Raw genomic sequence first — 18637 nt, forward strand, 5'->3', positions numbered from 1 at the left:
TAAGAATGTTATAGGCCTGTTCATGCTTCATGGATAAGAACATTGGGCCTATTCTTACTTCTTAGAATATTATGATAAATATATATATATATATATATATATATAAAACATGCTTGGGTCAGTTTGGTCTTTGTCGGAGTGAACATCTTGACGCCGATGGCCGCACTGATTCGACGACGATACTGAAGATCTATCTCCGACCACCGTGCCGAAAACCTTCGGCAGAGCCTTGAGCGGGGCGGGGTGGTGCGGTGCGGTCAGACCAGTTCTATCAGTGTCGGTATATCCATAAACAGGCCTACTCAAATATATGTAAGTTCCACCTAAAATTTTTTAGATAAAAAAGTCAACTATACTGTACAATTTATGGGTTCCGTTGGAGTGTTTTTTCTCAAAATGTCATTGTAAAGTTAACTTTTTGCAGATCCTGTCAATTTTTTTTACCTACTTTCAAAATAATAATAATAATAATAATAATAATAATCAACTTATTTTATTTAACTCTGGAAAAAATGATCATACACCTCTTGAACTTTCAATTACCGGCCCAAACACTCCCTAAATTTTTTTATTAGCCAATTTACTCCCTACACTATGCAAAGCTGCCAAATCAATACCTTGGTGTTAAAAAACTAACAGCTAACTCATATGAGAAACACATGAGATTTAAAAATTAGCAAACTCGTACAAGAAGTCCTTTCCGTAAACCCCGACCTTGTTCTTCTCATTCTACATTCTACTCGTACCTATACGTGTTCTCAAACAAACAGTCTTGAAGGTTATCAAACAAAAAAACAAATAGTCTTGAAACTTAGCTACAAACCCTTTATAGTCCTTGTTGTCGTTGATAAAGAACTTCATTGCCCAAACACCATTAGCCACGAAATCAACACAACGCTGGTCACAAAAAGTGTTCAATTGACCTTGACTCTAATCTTGGACCCAACTTTCAAAACCCACCAAGAATCTTCACCTTCTTGTTCTTCTTCATCATTATCATCATTGCCTTGTTCTTTAATCTGATAGGACTTTGATGGAAGAGTAAGAAGTGAGTTTATTGGAGAGGACCAATTTGGCTATTGGGGTGTTTCCAGCAATATGGAGGTAGAGCTTGACTGGGTTTTAGAGATTTGGGGTTTCGGTTGAAGATGAGTATTTGAGCTTTAAGAGCTTTGAGTTAATTTTTAAATCTCACATGTAATTGACAGAGCTATTGATTTGTCGGATGTGTATAGTTTATAAAGTAAATTAGCTAATAAAAAAATTTAGAAGGTGTTTTGGCCAGTAATTAAAAGTTCGAGGGGTGTATGAGCTCTTCTCTCTCTCTCTCTTTTTTTTTTTTTTTTTTTTTTTTAAATTTGTATATAAAATTTTTTTAGCATAAAATTAGAAATTCAGATCTTTTAGATTTCCTAAGGTACTCTATCAATAAATTTCCTTAAATCTTAACCACTCTTTTATGATTTAAGAGTCTAAATTTTAATATATCAGCATTCTACTACTAGTACTCTAAAAATAATAAAATAATATTACAAATAAAATAATTAAGATTATTGTTAGTAGAACTTGATATGTCAAAATTCAGACCATTACATCATCAAAAAATAGTTAAGATTTAAAAAAAAATCCGTAAGCTTACAATATTTAAAGCATCAGAATCCTAAAATTAGATAAAGTTATGTTTAAATCAAAATCATAAATGGATATAGTGATCAGATAAAGTTAGTCTTTTTGTATGTCTAAATCAGAAATCTCCCTCACACAAAATGCAACCACGTGTCAACTCTTATCTTTTTGCAAGATAAGAGGCCTATGGTTGCTCCAAAAAATTAAAAGATAAACCCATCCTCTCTCTCCACCGTCAATCATGTAAAACTCTTTCACAAATCCCATCCACCCATTGCCACCAAAAAAGGCCACACCACCATTTCTCTCCCATCACCCTCCCAAAAAAACAACAACAATGGCCTCTCTCCAACACACTCCAAACTTCCTCCAATCCACCAAATCCCCACCGTCCATTCCATCTCGATCGAACCTCATCCACAACCTCTCCTTCTCCGCCACCTTCCCATCCCTCAAACTCAAAGCCGCCGTCGTCGCTTCCACCACCAGCACCACCACTAACGGCGGAGCATCATCAGCAAAAATGGCCGCGTCGGCAGCCGCCAGCTACGCTTCGGCGCTAGCCGACGTGGCGAAGTCGAACAACACCCTCGACGCGACGAGCGCCGACGTGGAGAAGATCGAGAAAATCTTCGCCAACGAACAGGTCTTCGACTTCTTCGCCAGCCCAGTAATCGACGTCGAGAAGAAGCGCGAAATGATCGACCAGATCGCGAGCTCGTCGGCCCTCTCGCCGCACACGGCGAACTTCCTCAACATCTTGGTCGACTCGGGCCGAATCGACTTGATCAAGGACATAGTGTCGGAGTTCGAGGTCGTGTACAACAACCTCACCGACACGCAGCTCGCTGTGGTGAGCTCGGTGGTGAAGTTGGAGTCGCAGCACTTGGCCCAGATAGCTAAGCAGGTTCAGAAGCTGACTGGGGCTAAGAATGTGAGGATTAAGACTGTGATCGACCCGAGTTTGGTGGCTGGGTTCACCATTAGATATGGGAGTTCTGGGTCTAAGTTGATTGACATGAGTGTGAAGAAGCAGCTCGAGGAAATTGCTGCGCAGCTCGATCTCGGTGATATCAAACTTGGTGTATGAGTTTTCAAGCTCGAATTTTTCTGTGTTTTTTTTTTCTTTTTTTTGGGTAGTTATTATTGTATGAAGTGTAAAGGCTTCGGAATATTTTGTGCTACTTTTTAAATTTTGGGGAAAAAAATTTGTTATTTGGTTGATTGTTGAACTTATTGTTAACTTTTAGATTATACTTGGAAAATACGTACAATTAGTAGGAGAGAAAAAACAAAAAGAAAGCAATAAGTATAATGACATATGTTTCTTATTATGATGTTGTAATTGATGTGTATACTAAAAATTATGATGATTTTAGTGGCGTAGTAAGGTGAAATTGATGTTGATTCGGTCACAACTTGATACTAGAGGAGGCAATTTGTCTTAGCGAATCATGTTCCTGTCGTGTGTTAAGGTAAGGGTGTTCAAAATTTCAAATACATATCTCAATCCTAAAATAACCAATTTTAAAATTGTGTCAAAATTATTCTCCTTTTAACACAACTTGTTTATTGAATGGGTAGACAACACAATTAATTTCAACTCGTTTAACACACAATCTAAGAAAAATAAAATGAAAAAAAGCTTTTTTTTTTTGTTTATTCCTATGTTTTGTGTAAAAGTGTTACAGACTTAAGAGTTTTAAAGATAAATTTATCAATATAACCGGGGGACGCGAGTCCGAATACATATTGGGCATTGGGATTTGTCCGAGAAGGCATAATAATCCGAGAATAAATCAACAATGAGGGAGGAGTAAGACCAAAAACTTCATGAGCAAGCTATGGTTGTAAAAGCTGGGAGAGGAAGACCGAGGAGGAGTATCTCCTCGGCTAAACAAAGGAGGAGCCAGAAGGGGAGTTTCATTATCTAGAGTGACTTTCCAGGAAGTTTTGTTGATAGGGATATGCATTGTGAACGTACGGGACAGTATGGGAGCTAAGAAATATCTAGGAAAAAGCTGCTACCACCGCATTGAATACTTTTTAGCTAATTATCTGGCCGCATTTATGTGGAGAAGACTCCTGAACAATGTTGCCTTAGTCGCCTCAACTTGTAGAGGATCTGTGTAGATGTCCGATGGGACAAGTACTCAAGTAGTGGCTTGGACAGCAGACAAGTGGAGGGCCAAGATCATTGAGAGGGTGATATATAATGTAAGAGACCCCTGATGTAATAGGGATCGAAAAATCAAGAGAAAAACATTGTAGCAATCAAGAGCTGCACTTGTAACCACATTGGAGTATAAAAATATAAAAACCGATCTCCTCATACTGAACAAGGACGATTTTCTTTAGTTTAAACTCGTATTTCTTCATTTTCTTGTCGTCAAACCTACTTTATTTGTTGTTTAATTCATTAAAACCCAGTTTTCCAACCCATCATCTACAAATTCATTGTTTTGGGCTTTTTTGGCCTAAGTCCATCCATCTATTGAGCTAGGTACTCAAATTTGGTCCTTACAATTGGTGCTGTCTATGGAAAGAACTTGGGTTGTAGTGAGTCTAACGTCCAACTATGGCAGGTTTAGGTCCGAACCAGGTATAATCTATGGGGTCCCAGCGTGAAGACCATTTCGTCAACCTTGAGCGAAGAAGAGATCGAGAGGTTAATGTGCATACCACTCACATTAGCAGGAGCCAATCCCGAAATGGGAGCCACCTTTCTCACGAGGAGGATACTAGGGCCTTGCAACTAGAAATTGATCATTTGAAGAGAAAATTGCGCCACAAACGGCGAAAGAGAACTCCGTCCATTTCTAACTCTTCTATTGACGATGAAGAGGATCGTAGTTACAGACACAGATCAGGTTCTCCTCCTAGTGAGTCTTTCTCGTATGATGAGGACGTCCATCATAAGCGCAGAAACAAAAATTCGTCTTCCAAAGGTTTGGGAAATGACGCGATGAGTAGAGCACTCAACCAAAATCTCCAAATCACCATTCACATGCAGAATCGAGGGAGGGAGACTTCCTCGGCGATTCACTTAGTCCACGTTCACCATATACAATGGTCGAATAGACCCGGTGGAGCATGTGAGCCACTTTAACCAGAAAATGGCTGTGCACTCCAAAAATAAGGCCTTGATGTGCAAGGAGTTCTGCTCCATTTTAGGGCCCGTGGCCATAAGGTGGTTTGATGGCTTAGGAGCAGGCTCCATTGGTTCCTTTAAGGAACTTACTCGAGCATTTGGATCTCACTTTATTACATGTAGCAGGCCTTCCTCGGCCCTTAGATTCCTTATTGTCTCTGTCTATGAAAGAAGGGGAGACCTTGAAAAGGTATTTGGACAGATACTGGGAGATGTTCAATGAGATAGATGGTGACTATAACGACGTGGCCATCAGGACTTTTAAGGTCGGCTTACCTGTCGAGTGTGGCTTGAGGAAGTCTTTGACTGGGAAACCTGCTACTAGTGTACGCCAACTCATGGATAGGATAGATAAGTATAAACGGGTCGAGAAGGACCAATAGCAAGGCAAGGGGAAGAGAAAGGTTATCCCCTAGGAGAGGAGAGATTTCAGGTCAGACTGCTATAACAATAACAGACCCCGTTTGCTGGGCAATCTAGGTCTATGGCTCCTCAAGTGTTTAACACAGTGTTCCGAAAGCCAGTGCTTCAAGTCTTGGAAAAAATCAAGAATAAGCCATACTTCAAATGGTCAAACAAGATGGGAGGAGACCTCCAGAGGCGCAACCAAAGTCTTCATTGCCAATACCACCAGGAACAATGACACACCACTGAGGACTATAGAACTTTATGGAACCATCTAGAGCAATTGGTCAGGGATGGAAGGTTGCAACAATATTTGCATCGGCTAAGTGGGCAAGGAGACCAAATAGGGTCGAGGGCTTAGCCATACTTCAAATGGCCAAACAAGATGGGAGGAGACCCCCAAAGGCGCAACCAAAGTTTTCATTGCCAATACCACCAGGAACAAGGATACACCACCGAGGACTATAGAACTTTGTGGAACCATCTGGAGCAATTGGTCAGGGATGGAAGGTTGCAACAATATTTGCATCGGCCAAGTGGGCAAGGAGACCAAACAGGGTCGAGGGCTTAGGGAAACGCTTCTTCAAGGCCCCCTTTGGGTACAATTAACGTCATCTTTGCTACTCCTGGAGAACTGGTTCGCAACTGTCCAGGGTGATGTATGTAGCTCAGCCACTTGCCGAGGACTTTAATCATGCGCTAAAGAGGGCTAGAGTGGAGGTTCAACTGGTGTTCAGCTTTTCGAATGAGGATAAGGTAGGAACCATACAGCCACATGATGATGCTTTAGTGGTCACGCTCAAGAAAGAAGGGTATGATGTGAAGAGAGTGATGATAGACTAGGGCAGGGGTGTAAAGATTATGTACCCTGATTTATAAAAAAGGCTGAACCTGAAGTTCGAGGATTTGACAGTATATGATTCACCTTTGGTAAGCTTTGATGGAAAAGTTGTCATTTCAAAGGGTCAGATTAGACTACTCGTATAAGTAGGTTCAAAGGTAGTGGAGGTGAACTTCATTGTAGTGGATGCCTATTCTCCCTATATGACCATCGTGGCAAGACCCTGGTTTCGTGCCCTGGGGGTCGTCTCATCGACTTTGCATTTAAAGGTGAAATATTTGTCTGGGGACTAGATCGAAGAGTTTGTTAAGAGTCAATCCATGACTAGGCAGTGCCTGGTGGCCGCAATTTTGCATCAGCCTGAGGTGAAATGTGAGGATTTGGAGAAAATTGTTGTAGGTGATGATCCAGAGAAGTTTTTTTAGGTTATAGCTCAACTGCCTCCTCAGGAGAAGGAAGAGCTAATAGAATTTCTTAGTAGGAACATTGATGTGTTCGCGTGGAGTGCTTACGAAGCTCCGAGGGTGGACCCGAGCTTCATCTGCCATCATTTGAATGTCAATCCATCTGTCACCCCTAAAAAGCAACCACCTCGACTCTTATCTAAGGACCATTCTGATGCCGCCAAAGACGGGGTGATAAAGCTCAAGCAAGCTAGGGCTATTAAGGAGGTTTTTTACCCTGAGTGGTTGGCCAATATCATAGTGGTGAAAAAGAAAAGTGAAAAATGGCAAGTATGCATGGATTTCACGGACCTGAATAAGGCCTGTTCAAAAGACCCTTTCCCCATGCCTCGGATTGATCAGCTAGTGAACACAACTGTAGGCCATTCTCGAATGAGTTTCTTGGATGCCTTCCAGGGGTACCACCAAATACCACTAGTTTTGAGCGATCAAGAGAAGACAGCTTTTGTCACCCTCACTAGAAATTACCACTACAAAGTGATGCTTTTTGGTTTAAAGAATACAGGGGCTACCTACTAAAGGATGATGACCAGGATGTTCAAGCCATAACTAGGAAAAAATATTGAGATTTATATAGACGACATGGTGGTCAAGAGCAAGTTAGAACTCGAGCATGTTAACGACCTCGGGAATATCTTCAAGATCTTGAGAAGGCACAAGCTGCCCTTTAATGCTTCTAAGTGTTCTTTTGGTGTTAGTTCAGGAAAGTTCTTGGGCTATATGGTAACTCACCGTAGAATTGAAGTTAATCCTAAACAGATTAAGGCAATTAACAGTCTATAACCACCTCGGAATCCCAAAGAAGTCCAGAAGCTGATAGGAATGACTGCTGCCTTAAGCCGATTCATCTCTCGATCAATAGATAGGTGTAGACATTTCTTTCAGTTGTTGAATAAATGGAAGGGATTTGAATGGACTGAGGAGTGTGTCCTGGCTTTCCAGCAGTTGAAGGAGTACCTTTCTCTGCCACCAATCATGTCTAGACCTGAGGTGGACGAGATTTTGTTTGCTTACATTGCAGTGGCCTCGGTGCTGGTACGAGTTGATAGTGGTGTGCAAAGGCTAGTATACTATGTGAGCAAGTCATTATATGCGACCGAGGTCCGTTACCTACCACTGGAGAAGGCTATTTTGGCAGTGGTGCATGCTACATGTAAACTCCCCCATTATTTCCAATCACACATAGTTGTTGTCCTAACCCAACTCCGTCTCAGATCTCTACTCCAAAGTGCTGATTATACGAGGAGGATTGTCAAGTGGGGTACGATCCTCGGGGCTTTTGATATCAAGTACATGCCTTGCACCTCTATTAAGGGTTAGGTCCTTACTGATTTGGTGGTCGAGTTTGCTGAATCCCTAGTAGAAGAGAGAGTGGAGAAGCAGGACATGGATGGAAAACTGGTAGGGTTAGTCTCCGTGCAAGAGATTTTGTCCTAGAGGGTGTACGTTGATGGTGTAGCAAATCACATAGGATCTGGAGTGAGGCTAGTGTTGATATCTCTCGAAGAAGATCATAATTGAAAAATCCTTGAGATTAGACTTCTCGTCCACAAACAACGGAGCTGAGTATGAAGCCTTGTTGGTAGAAATAACTATGGTTTGAAAAATTGGTGGAAAAGTAGTGGAGATATTCATAGATTCAAGGCTTGTTGTGGGCCAAGTTCAGGGAGAGTTGGAGGCCAAGGACGTGAGAATGCAAGAGTACTTAAGCCAGGTTAGGAATTTGCAGTTAGGATTTGAATCTTTCAATTTATAGTACATTCCTAGAAGTGGAAACAGCCATGCCAATTCTCTGGCCACACTAGCAACCTTTTCGGCACAAAGCCTGTCTCGAGTTATTCTTGTTAAAGATTTGTGCAAGCCTACTGAAGTGAAGAGAGAGATGGTCCACATCCATCAAATTAGAGTGGGGCCTAGTTGGATGGACCCTATAGCGCTATTCCTTAAGGAAGATATTTTTCCTAAGGAGAAATCAGAAGTTGACAAGATATGGAGAAAGGCTCCTCGGTTCTGGCTGTCCGAGAACCAAAAACTATACAAACGCTCTTTCTCTGGGCCATACTTGTTGTGTATACACCTTGAGGCATCAGAGCTACTTCTGGAGGAGTTACATGAAGGAATTTGTGGAAGAAACACAGGGGGTAAATCCTTGTCTCACAGAGCCCTTACACAGGAATTATGAATAGGTATTCCACCCCGGCTTACCCACAAGGGAATGGATAGGCCGATGCTGTTAATAAAGTCATAGTGGGTGGACTCAAGAAAAGGTTGAATGAAGCGAAGGGGAAATGGGTGGATGAATTGTCGCACGTCCTTTGACATATTGGACCACACCTCGCAGATCAATAGGAGAGACACCGTTTTCAATGACTTATGGAGCTGAGACTGTTATTCCCCTAGAGACTGAATTTTCAACACTGAGAACGAGTTCTTTCACTTCGAGCAACAATGATGAGTTGTTAGGAAAGAGCCTAGACCTAATTGAAGAGCGAAGAGAAAATGCCATGGTCCAATTGGCCTATTATCAACATAAGTTCAAGCAAAGGTATGATGCCAACGTGAAGCTAAGACCATTGGTGCCTGGGGACTTGGTGTTAAGAAAGGTTTTAGGTACTGCAAAGAACCAGTCTGGGAAAGTTAGGGCTTAACTGGGAAGGGTCATATCGTATCACTTCAGTGGTTGAGATAGATGCATATTACCTTGAGGATCTAGATGAAAACGTTGTACCACGCGCGTGGAATTTAAGCAACCTGAGAAGGTATTACTATTAATGAAAGCTTCCTTTACCATATTTTGGTTTATTACATTGTGTGTTACATATCTCTCTACTTGTCCGAGTGTCAAACAGAACATTGGTCATGTCTGACTCCTCAAATCACATACCTTGGATAAATTGATATTCGAGTTCATTTTTCTAAGTATTAAACAGAATTTTAGTCATGCTTGGTCTCTCGGACCACATACTTTAGGTAAATTAACACTGCAGTTCTTTTTACTAAGTATTAAACAGAACTTTAGTCAGGTCTGGTCTTTCGGACCACATACTTTGAGTAAATTAATACTTCAATTCATTCCACTAAGTGTTAAACAGAACTTTAGTCATGCCTGGTCTCTCGGACCACATACTTTGAGTAAATTAACACTTTAGTTCTTCTTACTAAGTATTAAACAGAATCTTAGTTATGCCTGGTTTCTTGGATCACATATTTTTGGTAAATTAATACTTCAATTCATTCCATTAAGTGTTAAACATAACCTCAGTCATGCCTGGTCTCTTGGTTCACATACTTTGGGTAAATTAATACTTGAGTTCTTTTTACTAAGTATTAAATAGAACCTTAGTCATGCTTGGTCTCTCGGATTACATACTTTGGGTAAATTAATACTTCAATTCTTTTCACTAAGTGTTAAACAGAACCTCAATCATGCGTGGTCTCTCGGACCACATACTTTGGATAAATTAACACTTCAGTTCTTTTTACTAAGTATTAAACAGAACTTTTGTCATACCTGGTCTCTCGGACCACATACTTTGGATAAATTAATATTTCAATTCATTCCACTAAATGTTAAACAGAATCTTTATTATGCTTGGTCTCTCGGACCTCCTGCTTTAAGTAGACTAATATTCTTGATTATTCACATTAGTATTGGGCAAAACCAGGACTACGTTTGTTCCCTTAGATCTTTTTCTACTAATTGTTTTATCCATCTCCATAAGATTCAGCCTTCCCTGTTAGGGGTCTCGTTCTCAGTACAAATTTATGATCATTTCCTTTACTACTTATTTGTGTTTAATTCATCTGAACTAGCAAGCACAATCATTAACCCTAAGTCTTATCAGAAGGCAACATAATAACTACATCAATAAGAGATTAAAGGTTATAAACAGAGGTGAAATAAAAAGTGAAGTATTTTCATTGATCAAAAGGAAGGTACATTATAATCAGTGGTGAACTACCACAAAAAAAAAGGTACAAAAAAGAGAAGTAAGAAGATCCTATAACTACGCTTTGCTTGGGAAGGGTCCTCCTTAGGATCAGCTGACTTAGATTTGGCATCACTAGCTTTGGATTTGGACTCAGTATCTTTAGTCTTGGAGACCACATCCCTAATCGTGAGAGCATCCTCGAAGTGCTTGGCCTTGGTCGGTGGTTGGACCTCCTTACCCTTGCCCTTATCCTCGGGCTGAGGACCCCTCTTGATAGCCTCCTTACCTTTGGCTGCCTTGGTCCCCTGGTCTTGGTCATTGGTCTTGCCTGCCCCTGTTGAGACTTCAGTATTAAGGGAAGGGGCTTAGATTGTGGAGAGCTTTTCAGGGGGAGGGAAAGGAAGAGCAGTGGGAGAAGAGAGCATCGTTGGAACCTCTTGGATGTTCTTTGGATAAAATATGTTCTCAGCGCTCCTCCACTCGGAGGTAGCAAAGACCCCTACTCAGTTGAGCGCTTCAGCCCATACCTCCTTGCAGTAATCCCTGCACACTTCCGCCAACTCGTCCATCAACCTTATCTTCGTTTTCTGCACCCCACATTCGTAGGATGTCGCCTCCGCGGCCTCGGAAACTTCCCTGGCCACCTGGGCTGCATCCTTAGCTTTTTGCAACTTGGCTTTAAAATCCATGACCAGCTGTCTTTGGGTGGCTAGCTCTATCTCAGTGAGATGAAGCTTCTTACGCTGGTCCTCGGCATTCTTCAAGCCCACCTGGGCACTCAGACGCACCCTTTCCTCAGCAACCAGCTTGCTGGCGAGCTCCTTGTTCTTTTGTTCAGCTGCACCCAAGGCCTTATTGGCCTTGGCGCGAAGGTTAGCCTCTACTCTGGCTTCGTTCTAGGAGTCATTGACCCATTCCTTGGCCACAAAAACTTCCTGGATAGCCTGTAACTAAGCAATAATGGAGTATGTTAAAAACAAAACAAAAAGAGCAGGAAAGGAAACAAGTGAGCCTCGGGGCTTACCATGGCCAGATCCCTCTTCAGGGACAGGAAAAGCTCAAGCTACCTTACTTTCTTCAGGGCCTCCATGTCCTTAGGCAGTAAAAGGGGGTGCTCCAAAGTCTCGGCCACATGATAAGCATGGCCTCTCTGGAATTCCCTGATTGAGGAGTTCCAAGGCAATGCCGCCCCATCCAATTCCAACTTGGGGTTCTAAGTTGGATGGAGTACATTGGCCGGGTGTTTAGCCTCCCTACTCTCCATCGAGGACTCCCGCGCTCTATCTTTGGTGACTTTTTGCTGTTTCGGGTCGTTCGGTTGAGGAATCTCCCCTTCCTCGACGTCCTTCTCTTTCCTCTTCTTCCTTTGTAAGTTTGGATTGGGGTGTAGGCCGAGTGGGGAAGGAAGAGGGGGAGGGGGAAGATTGGGGGGAAGCTGAATCTTCGGGGCCTCCTTAGACGATGACCCCTTATTCCTCCTAGTGAGGATGTCTTTTAGGCATTTCCTAGGCTTTAAAGCCATGTCTTCCTCCTCATCGGAGCTACTATCCACCCGGGTAATGATAAGTTTGGGAGAGTGAGACGCGAAGGATCTGTCGAGTTCACCTTCAGAGTCCGAAAGCTCCATAGGCCTTTCTTGCCTCTCTCCTTCTTCTTCGAGGCGAAATTGGTTAATCTCAGCCTCCAAGGACAAGCGTGAGGAGGCTGTTTCTTCCCTCGGGATTGCTACCTCGTGAGGAGAGCGATGGAAAGGTAGCTCAACGGGCAGCAAGTCTTTTCGGGCTAAGAAGCCGGGCATCGAAACGTTTATTCGGGCTAGTCTGGGATCACTGACTCTTGTTGCTTGGCCCACGTCTTGGAACAGATTGGATAAAGGCTCGAAGTCAAGTATCAAGTGGACGGCTCACAGTTGCCTGTCTTTACTCACGAATATCTCGAACCTCAACACCTTGTTGAGAACCACGACGTTAACCAAGCAAAGTCTAGGAGCAACGTGCCTTTTGTCTACAAAAACATCTGAGGACCAAAACTATGGTCAGTATAATGAAATCACCATCAGAAGTGAACGGAATGCAAAAGAATGAAGGATTAGTGAAGCCGCAAGTCTGTTGCCCATGCTTCAGAGTAAAAGGGACCTAAACCTAGGGTCCCTACTTGGCTCTCCCTCCCGAGTTAGGTAGTGAAGATCATTGTGCCATGCCCCAAATTCGATTAAGTAGTTATCCTTCATGCCCTTATTGGACTTGGGAAGACAAGATACGAGCCTAATAACAGTGGACCGGGACTTGAGGTAATATCTCGTGTCAGCAAGTGAATGACATTCGTACATGTGAACGACGTCGTGCTATGTGAGTTCCAAGCCCATATGCTCATTAAGAGCATCTATGCTACCTAAGACCCTAAATAGGTTAGAAGCACATCGGTGTAGACATAACCCTTGGTTGATTGGGTAGTCTCGGGTCACCCTACCCATGGGAAGTGTCATTCTTCCTTCTATGAAAGCGATCATAGGAATAACAACCTCCTCTTCCTCCCTATCTGTGACTATCTGGTTTGGAGCACAATATTGCAGGGCTACCTCTTGTGGAATGTGGTACTTAGTCCTGAAATCCTCCATACTAGCGGGAGTGTCTTACAAGGTGCTTAAATCTACCCATCTAGGCAGGCTAAAAGGGAAAGAAAAAAGTCTTTAAGGAAAAGAAACGAAAAATAGAGGGTTGAGGAGACTGGCCAAGGAGAAAAGAACCTAAAAAAATGAAAACTTATGGGAAAAAGAACAAGTGACACCGCAGGAACTTCTTGAAAGTTGGGAGAGTGGGAAGTTCTTGAAAGCTTGAAATTTGAGAATTCTTGAGAGTTTGAAGATTTTGTAAAATGAGGAAAAAGTGATTCCCTCGGGTGCCTTATATAGAAGGTGGATTTGAGTGGGAGTTTTCCCGCTCAAATTTTAAGGAGAAATGCCAGTTGTAGGATCTACATCTCACTGTAGGATACAGGGAACAATGTGTCACCTGGAGCATTTAATGAGACATTATGGGCTCTGAAGCGTTAGGAGTAGTTATGGGACACGCAAAACGGCACTCTCACGTGTAGAAATCAAAGGAACATGTGGGATTTATTTTCTAAATATCAAAACCCCACTTTTCTCCTCGGATAAGAAGCGAAAACCAGAGTTTTGAGGGGCTATTATGGGGACAAGGGTCCAAATATATATTGGGCTTTAGGCCTTGTCCGAGGAGGCATAATGGTCTGAGAATAAATCAACAGTGAGGGAGGAGTAAGACTAAAAACTTCACGAGCAAGCTATAGTTGTAAAAGCTGGGAGTGGAAGGCTGAGGAGGAGTATCTCCTCGGCTAAACAAAGAAGGGGCCAGAAGGGGAGTTCTATTATCCAGAGTGACTTTCCAGGAAGTTCTATTGATAGGAATATGAACTGTGAACGTATGGGATAGTATGAGAGCTGGGAAATATCTAGGAAAAAGCTGCTACCACTGCATTGAATGCTCTGCAGCTTACTCTCTAACTGCATTTATGTGGAGAAGACCCCTGAACATTACAACCTTAGTCGCCCCAACTCATAGAGGGCTTGTGAGGGTGTCCGATGGGACAAGCACTCAAGTAGTGGCTTGGACGATCGACAAGTGGAGGGCCAAGATCATTGAGAGGGAGATATATAATGTAAGAGACTCCTAATGTAATGGGGGTCGGAAAATTAAGAGAAAAACACTGTAACAATCAAAAGTTGCACTTATAACCACATTGGAGTATAAAAATATAAGAACCGATCTCCTCGGACTAAACCGAGAACGATTTTCTTTAGTTTAAACTCATCTATCTTTATTTTCTTGTTGTCAAACCTACTTTATTTGTTGTCTGGTTCATTAAAGCCCAGTTTTCCAACCCACCCTCTACAAATTTATTATTTTGGGCTTTTTGGGCCTAAATCCATCCATCTATTGGGCTAGGTACTCAAATCTGGTCCTTACAATAACAATTAGAAATTCTTTTAATTACTCAAATTTATGTTTAGAATTCAAATTTATGTTTTTAAAAAAATATTTACATAAATGAATCAGATCATTTTTAATTAATTGCAGGTTAAACAATACTGAATTGGTCCATTTATTGGCATGAACCTATTTATACCAAGCACTAATCCACCCAAAAAAAAAAAAAGGGTGTTATGTTCGTTGTTCATATTAAACATTGCCACCATATTGTTGTGAAAAAAAAGTTTTCATTACTTAAAAGGGAAAAGGGAAAGGTGTATGGAGTCTATGGACTGCCTTACAAAGTGGCAAATAGCCTTTGTGTTATGACATTCTTCCCTTACGTGGGCTGCATCTCTCAAGAGTTAGTGATGTTGTCCAATCTTTTCAAAGATAGAATATGGTTTAACACTCCATTTGGAAGAGGGGAAATCATAATAGGAAAGATCCTGAAAGCATAATCTATCTATGCTCTTATATGCGAGTTTTAGTAGTTAGGAATAGAATAACTGATTATATATAAATAAATAAAAAAAGAAAAAGTTAGGAATAGAATAACTATTAGAGAGTGTCCATTTCATTTCATTATCTTCTAAGATTTTCCTTCAAAACTCAAAAGAACATATACCTTTTTTTTTTGTGAAAAGACTGAAACTTTATTAAGAAGAAGAACATTAGTTCAATACATCTTGAGCCAAAGTAGACCTAAAAAATCCAAATTTTCCTCTATCTAAATTACATAATTATTAATAGACTTAGTATACTAAACAAGATGGGTGAAAATAGCCAAATACCACATTTTGGCAAAATTTGTGGCAAATTGGCACTGTTTCAGAAATATTTAGCAGTCTACCACTTTTTTAGTACTATAATTTCACAAAATCAAGTTTTAAATATTACTCGAGTTCAGTGAACTTGATTTCCTTGGTGAGTCACCAACGTCACACTGCTGACCTGAAATTTGAGTAATTAAAGAAGTAATGTGGTACTCAATATTATAGAAATTGAGTACTTCTTTATAGTACTTGAGCTTTTCAAAGTTGAGTGCCTTGTTTTTTTTTTTTTTTTTTTTTACTTTTTGTTTCATACAAAACTTTTACTTATTTCATCTTCAACTACTTGTGATCGTTCTGTCCACCAAACTAAGGTGGGGCCGGGCCAGCCACATGGATGACGTATTAAAAAAAACTATATTAAATTTTGCCGACACATATGTATACAACAAACAATTTTTCATGTCATGGCTTCTAACAGTGATGAACTGAAAGATCCTATCCATACGTGTCTTTGATGATTTCTGATTATGAACATTAGATAAAATTACCAACTCTTATCATTTTTTTGTGCAGCACTTTTACAATAGTATACTCAATGAGACCTCTGTCATCCAATGCTTTGTTTAGGTGTTATTCAGGGTAAGGGCCATTTTGCATCTTATTGACTTCCTATCATCTCATGGGCACCTTTAGTGAATAGTTACTGCCAAACTACACTGTGCTTAGCTAATTGCAACTCCAGTTACTTGCACATGAACTTTTTCAAGTCCAAACACTGTATTTAGTTTGGTAGACACAACGATCACAAGCAGTTAATGATGAAATAAGTAAAAGTTTTGTATGAAACAAAAAGTAGAAAAAAAAAAAAAAAAAAAAAAAAAAAAAAAAGGTACTCGACTTTGTTAAGCTCAAGTACTATAAAGAAGTACTCGATTTCCGTAATGTCGAGTACCATATTACTTTTTTAATTATACAAATTTTAGGTCAACAGTGCCACGCTGGCAACTCACCTACGAACTCGAGTTTACTGAACTTGAGTACTATTTAGAACTCGATTTTGTGAAACTCGAGTACTAAAAAAGTGAAAAATTGCTAAATATTTTTGAAACAATGCTAGTTTGCCACAAATTTTATCAAAACGTGGTATTTGGCTATTTTTACCAAACAAGATGTAAGCTGGTTGGTTATATTCCCTTTTAGAGCATCCGTAGCAGCTGGTGTAAAAATTATGCTATTTTGCTACATCAAATGCCTACTTTATTATTTTATCACATTATTTTACAACATCTCATTTATCAGATATTTTATAATTCAATTCTATACATTAAAATAATATTTACTACATATTAAAATATATTAAAATAATATTTACTACACATTAAAATATATTATTTTGGTTTACCACATTTGTCCGTACCGTTGCAAATTTGTAACGGTACAGACACAAAATGTTATATGTGCCAAATATATGCAACATCTACTAGGAGCTATTTTTTGTGTTTGGTATGGGATATGTGCCAAATATTTAGCATTTGGCACATATCCCACATCTACTGTGGGTACTCTTAACATGTGAAATATGCACAAACAAAAACAACTGTAGCTTGTAACATATGTAACATCTACTAAGAGCTATTTTTTGTGTTTGGTGTGGGATATGTGCCAAATATTTAACATTTGGCACATATCCCATATCTACTGTGGGTGCTCTTAACATGTGAAATATTCACAAACAAAAAAAACTGTAGCTTGTAACATATACTAGAGATGATGTTACAAATGGGACCTATTTCAATAATCAAATAATGCTGAAAATATATATTTCTTTTCTTTCGTAAACAACAAATAAGGTATCTTATTTTTCATTCTATTCAGTCTCCTCATGATTACTCGTTTTATTATATCTCATTCTTTTCTTTTCTTTTTTTAATATTTCTTTGAAAAAAAAAAAAAAATCCAGACATAACATAAGTGTCCCTTCCCACCTTACAAGTTGAGGGAAAAAGTGCTTTCGAAATTGACATGATGTGCTTTCGAAATTGACAAGATGTTAGATTCATTTTCCTTTTAAATAAAACGTCACAGTGCATAAAGAGTAAATCAAATGAATGGACCATTGATTTTCTCTTTTGCTAAGAGAATCAAATAAATGGATGCTTTCTAGTTTCTACACCTAATTTTTTTAGCTCATAGTGCACACCACTAGACCGACCAATAAAAGATGTGGAGGACTCTTCTCCGAAAGCTACCCAAGACAATGAAAGCGTGAAAGGATGCACTATGCGCAGAAAGAGGATAACAGGCACTATTGCACCTTTGCACCTATGATCCACTTGTTATGTGCATAAGATAATTACCAATTGGCAACTCGGGGGTTCGAGTTTCTCTTTATGCACTGGCAACTCGTTGGTGCCTTTTGTATTTATGTATTGCATATAGAGCGGAGGTCTAGTTGGGAAGTAGTTATGGTGCTACTATAGTAACATTTAGATAGGGAAAGCATAGTGATCGCTCCCCTAACCATTTGTTTCTTCGAAAAAAACTAAAAAACAGATAATAGAAGGATAGATAGAGGCACCAAAGATGTACTTGCAGGCTAAGAAAATTGTCTTTGCTTAAAAGAGGAAAACTAATGCATTATGTGCACGCAAGTGAAAATGGTCCAAGTAGAGGACCCAAAGTTGTACATATAAGTTAATATGGTTAGTTACTAGTCACGGATTTTTGAGTAGACTTCTAATCTAGGATTTGCTTCACGACTCCAACTAATGCTGCTTTTTAAAAAGAGTTCTCACATGCTCATTAATAGTTCTTGGTGGCCAATTTTTTCCAATCACGGATTAGTTTTTACTTGTTGGATGGGAATTCTATGAACAATGTGGGTACATGGATAAACTAAGAAAACTCACGTTGGATTTGAGAGAGGAAAGTTGATGAGAGAAAAGGACAGACAGCAAGAAGATAATGATAAATGCATGTGTTGTTATGTGGAATTAGAAAAGAAAAAAGTGTGAGGCAAAAAAAAGTTAGATCAACTTGCTCTTTAGCCATTTCTTTGATTCTTTCTTGTACCAATTGTTGAATGAACCGTGAATATGAAAGCACTAAAAACCCATTTGGTTGAGCCCACTCTTAAGCCAGGGAAATTAAAGTTCCTATTCTCCTCATACAGAGATATTGTTGGAAAAATAGTATGGAGTGAATAAGAAATTGATATTTTTTATGTTCACTTGAAGATGTAATCAAAAGTAGTAAAATCCTGAGTCCCACATAGGAAATGAAAGAGATAATATATGAGTTTATATGCTCATGAGTTGGATATTAGGTTGGACTTTTGGCATATATGGACTAAGCATACTTGTCCAAATAATAATATTTTATTATTTTAATTTTTTGAGTCAGTTAGTCTGTGCACAGTAGTTATTACTGAAATAGAGTGCCTGTTCAATAATA

General features: G+C 39.9%; 2 protein-coding genes across 2 annotated transcripts; one reads left to right on the forward strand and one right to left on the reverse strand.

Moving 5' to 3' along the window:
- Positions 1-1829: 1829 nt before the first annotated feature.
- On the forward strand, positions 1830-2858 carry LOC115965998 (ATP synthase delta chain, chloroplastic). Its single transcript, XM_031085332.1, has one exon. The coding sequence runs from the start codon at positions 1964-1966 to the stop codon at positions 2714-2716; it is 753 nt and encodes a 250-aa protein (XP_030941192.1). The 5' UTR covers positions 1830-1963; the 3' UTR covers positions 2717-2858.
- An 8064-nt stretch (positions 2859-10922) lies between these two features.
- On the reverse strand, positions 10923-12217 carry LOC115963537 (troponin T, cardiac muscle-like). The gene is made up of 2 exons (XM_031082573.1): positions 11651-12217; positions 10923-11315 (listed from the first exon to the last, which is right to left on the reverse strand). Exons 1-2 carry the CDS (start codon positions 12215-12217, stop codon positions 10923-10925), a joined length of 960 nt encoding a protein of 319 aa, XP_030938433.1.
- Between the last annotated feature and the right edge of the window lie 6420 nt (positions 12218-18637).

The sequence above is a fragment of the Quercus lobata genome, chromosome 10, assembly GCF_001633185.2.
Source record: "Quercus lobata isolate SW786 chromosome 10, ValleyOak3.0 Primary Assembly, whole genome shotgun sequence".
Taxonomy (NCBI): domain Eukaryota; kingdom Viridiplantae; phylum Streptophyta; class Magnoliopsida; order Fagales; family Fagaceae; genus Quercus; species Quercus lobata.

Excerpts from the sequence above, each read along its gene's own strand:
- LOC115963537 (XM_031082573.1), bottom strand. The coding sequence starts at position 12,217 with ATGCCCGGCTTCTTAGCCCGAAAAGACTTGCTGCCCGTTGAGCTACCT. Across the intron at positions 11,316-11,650 it reads AGGCTAAACACCCGGCCAAT|AACGAAGCCAGAGTAGAGGC; the intron begins GTACTCCATCCA and ends AATGACTCCTAG.
- LOC115965998 (XM_031085332.1), top strand. The coding sequence starts at position 1,964 with ATGGCCTCTCTCCAACACACTCCAAACTTCCTCCAATCCACCAAATCC.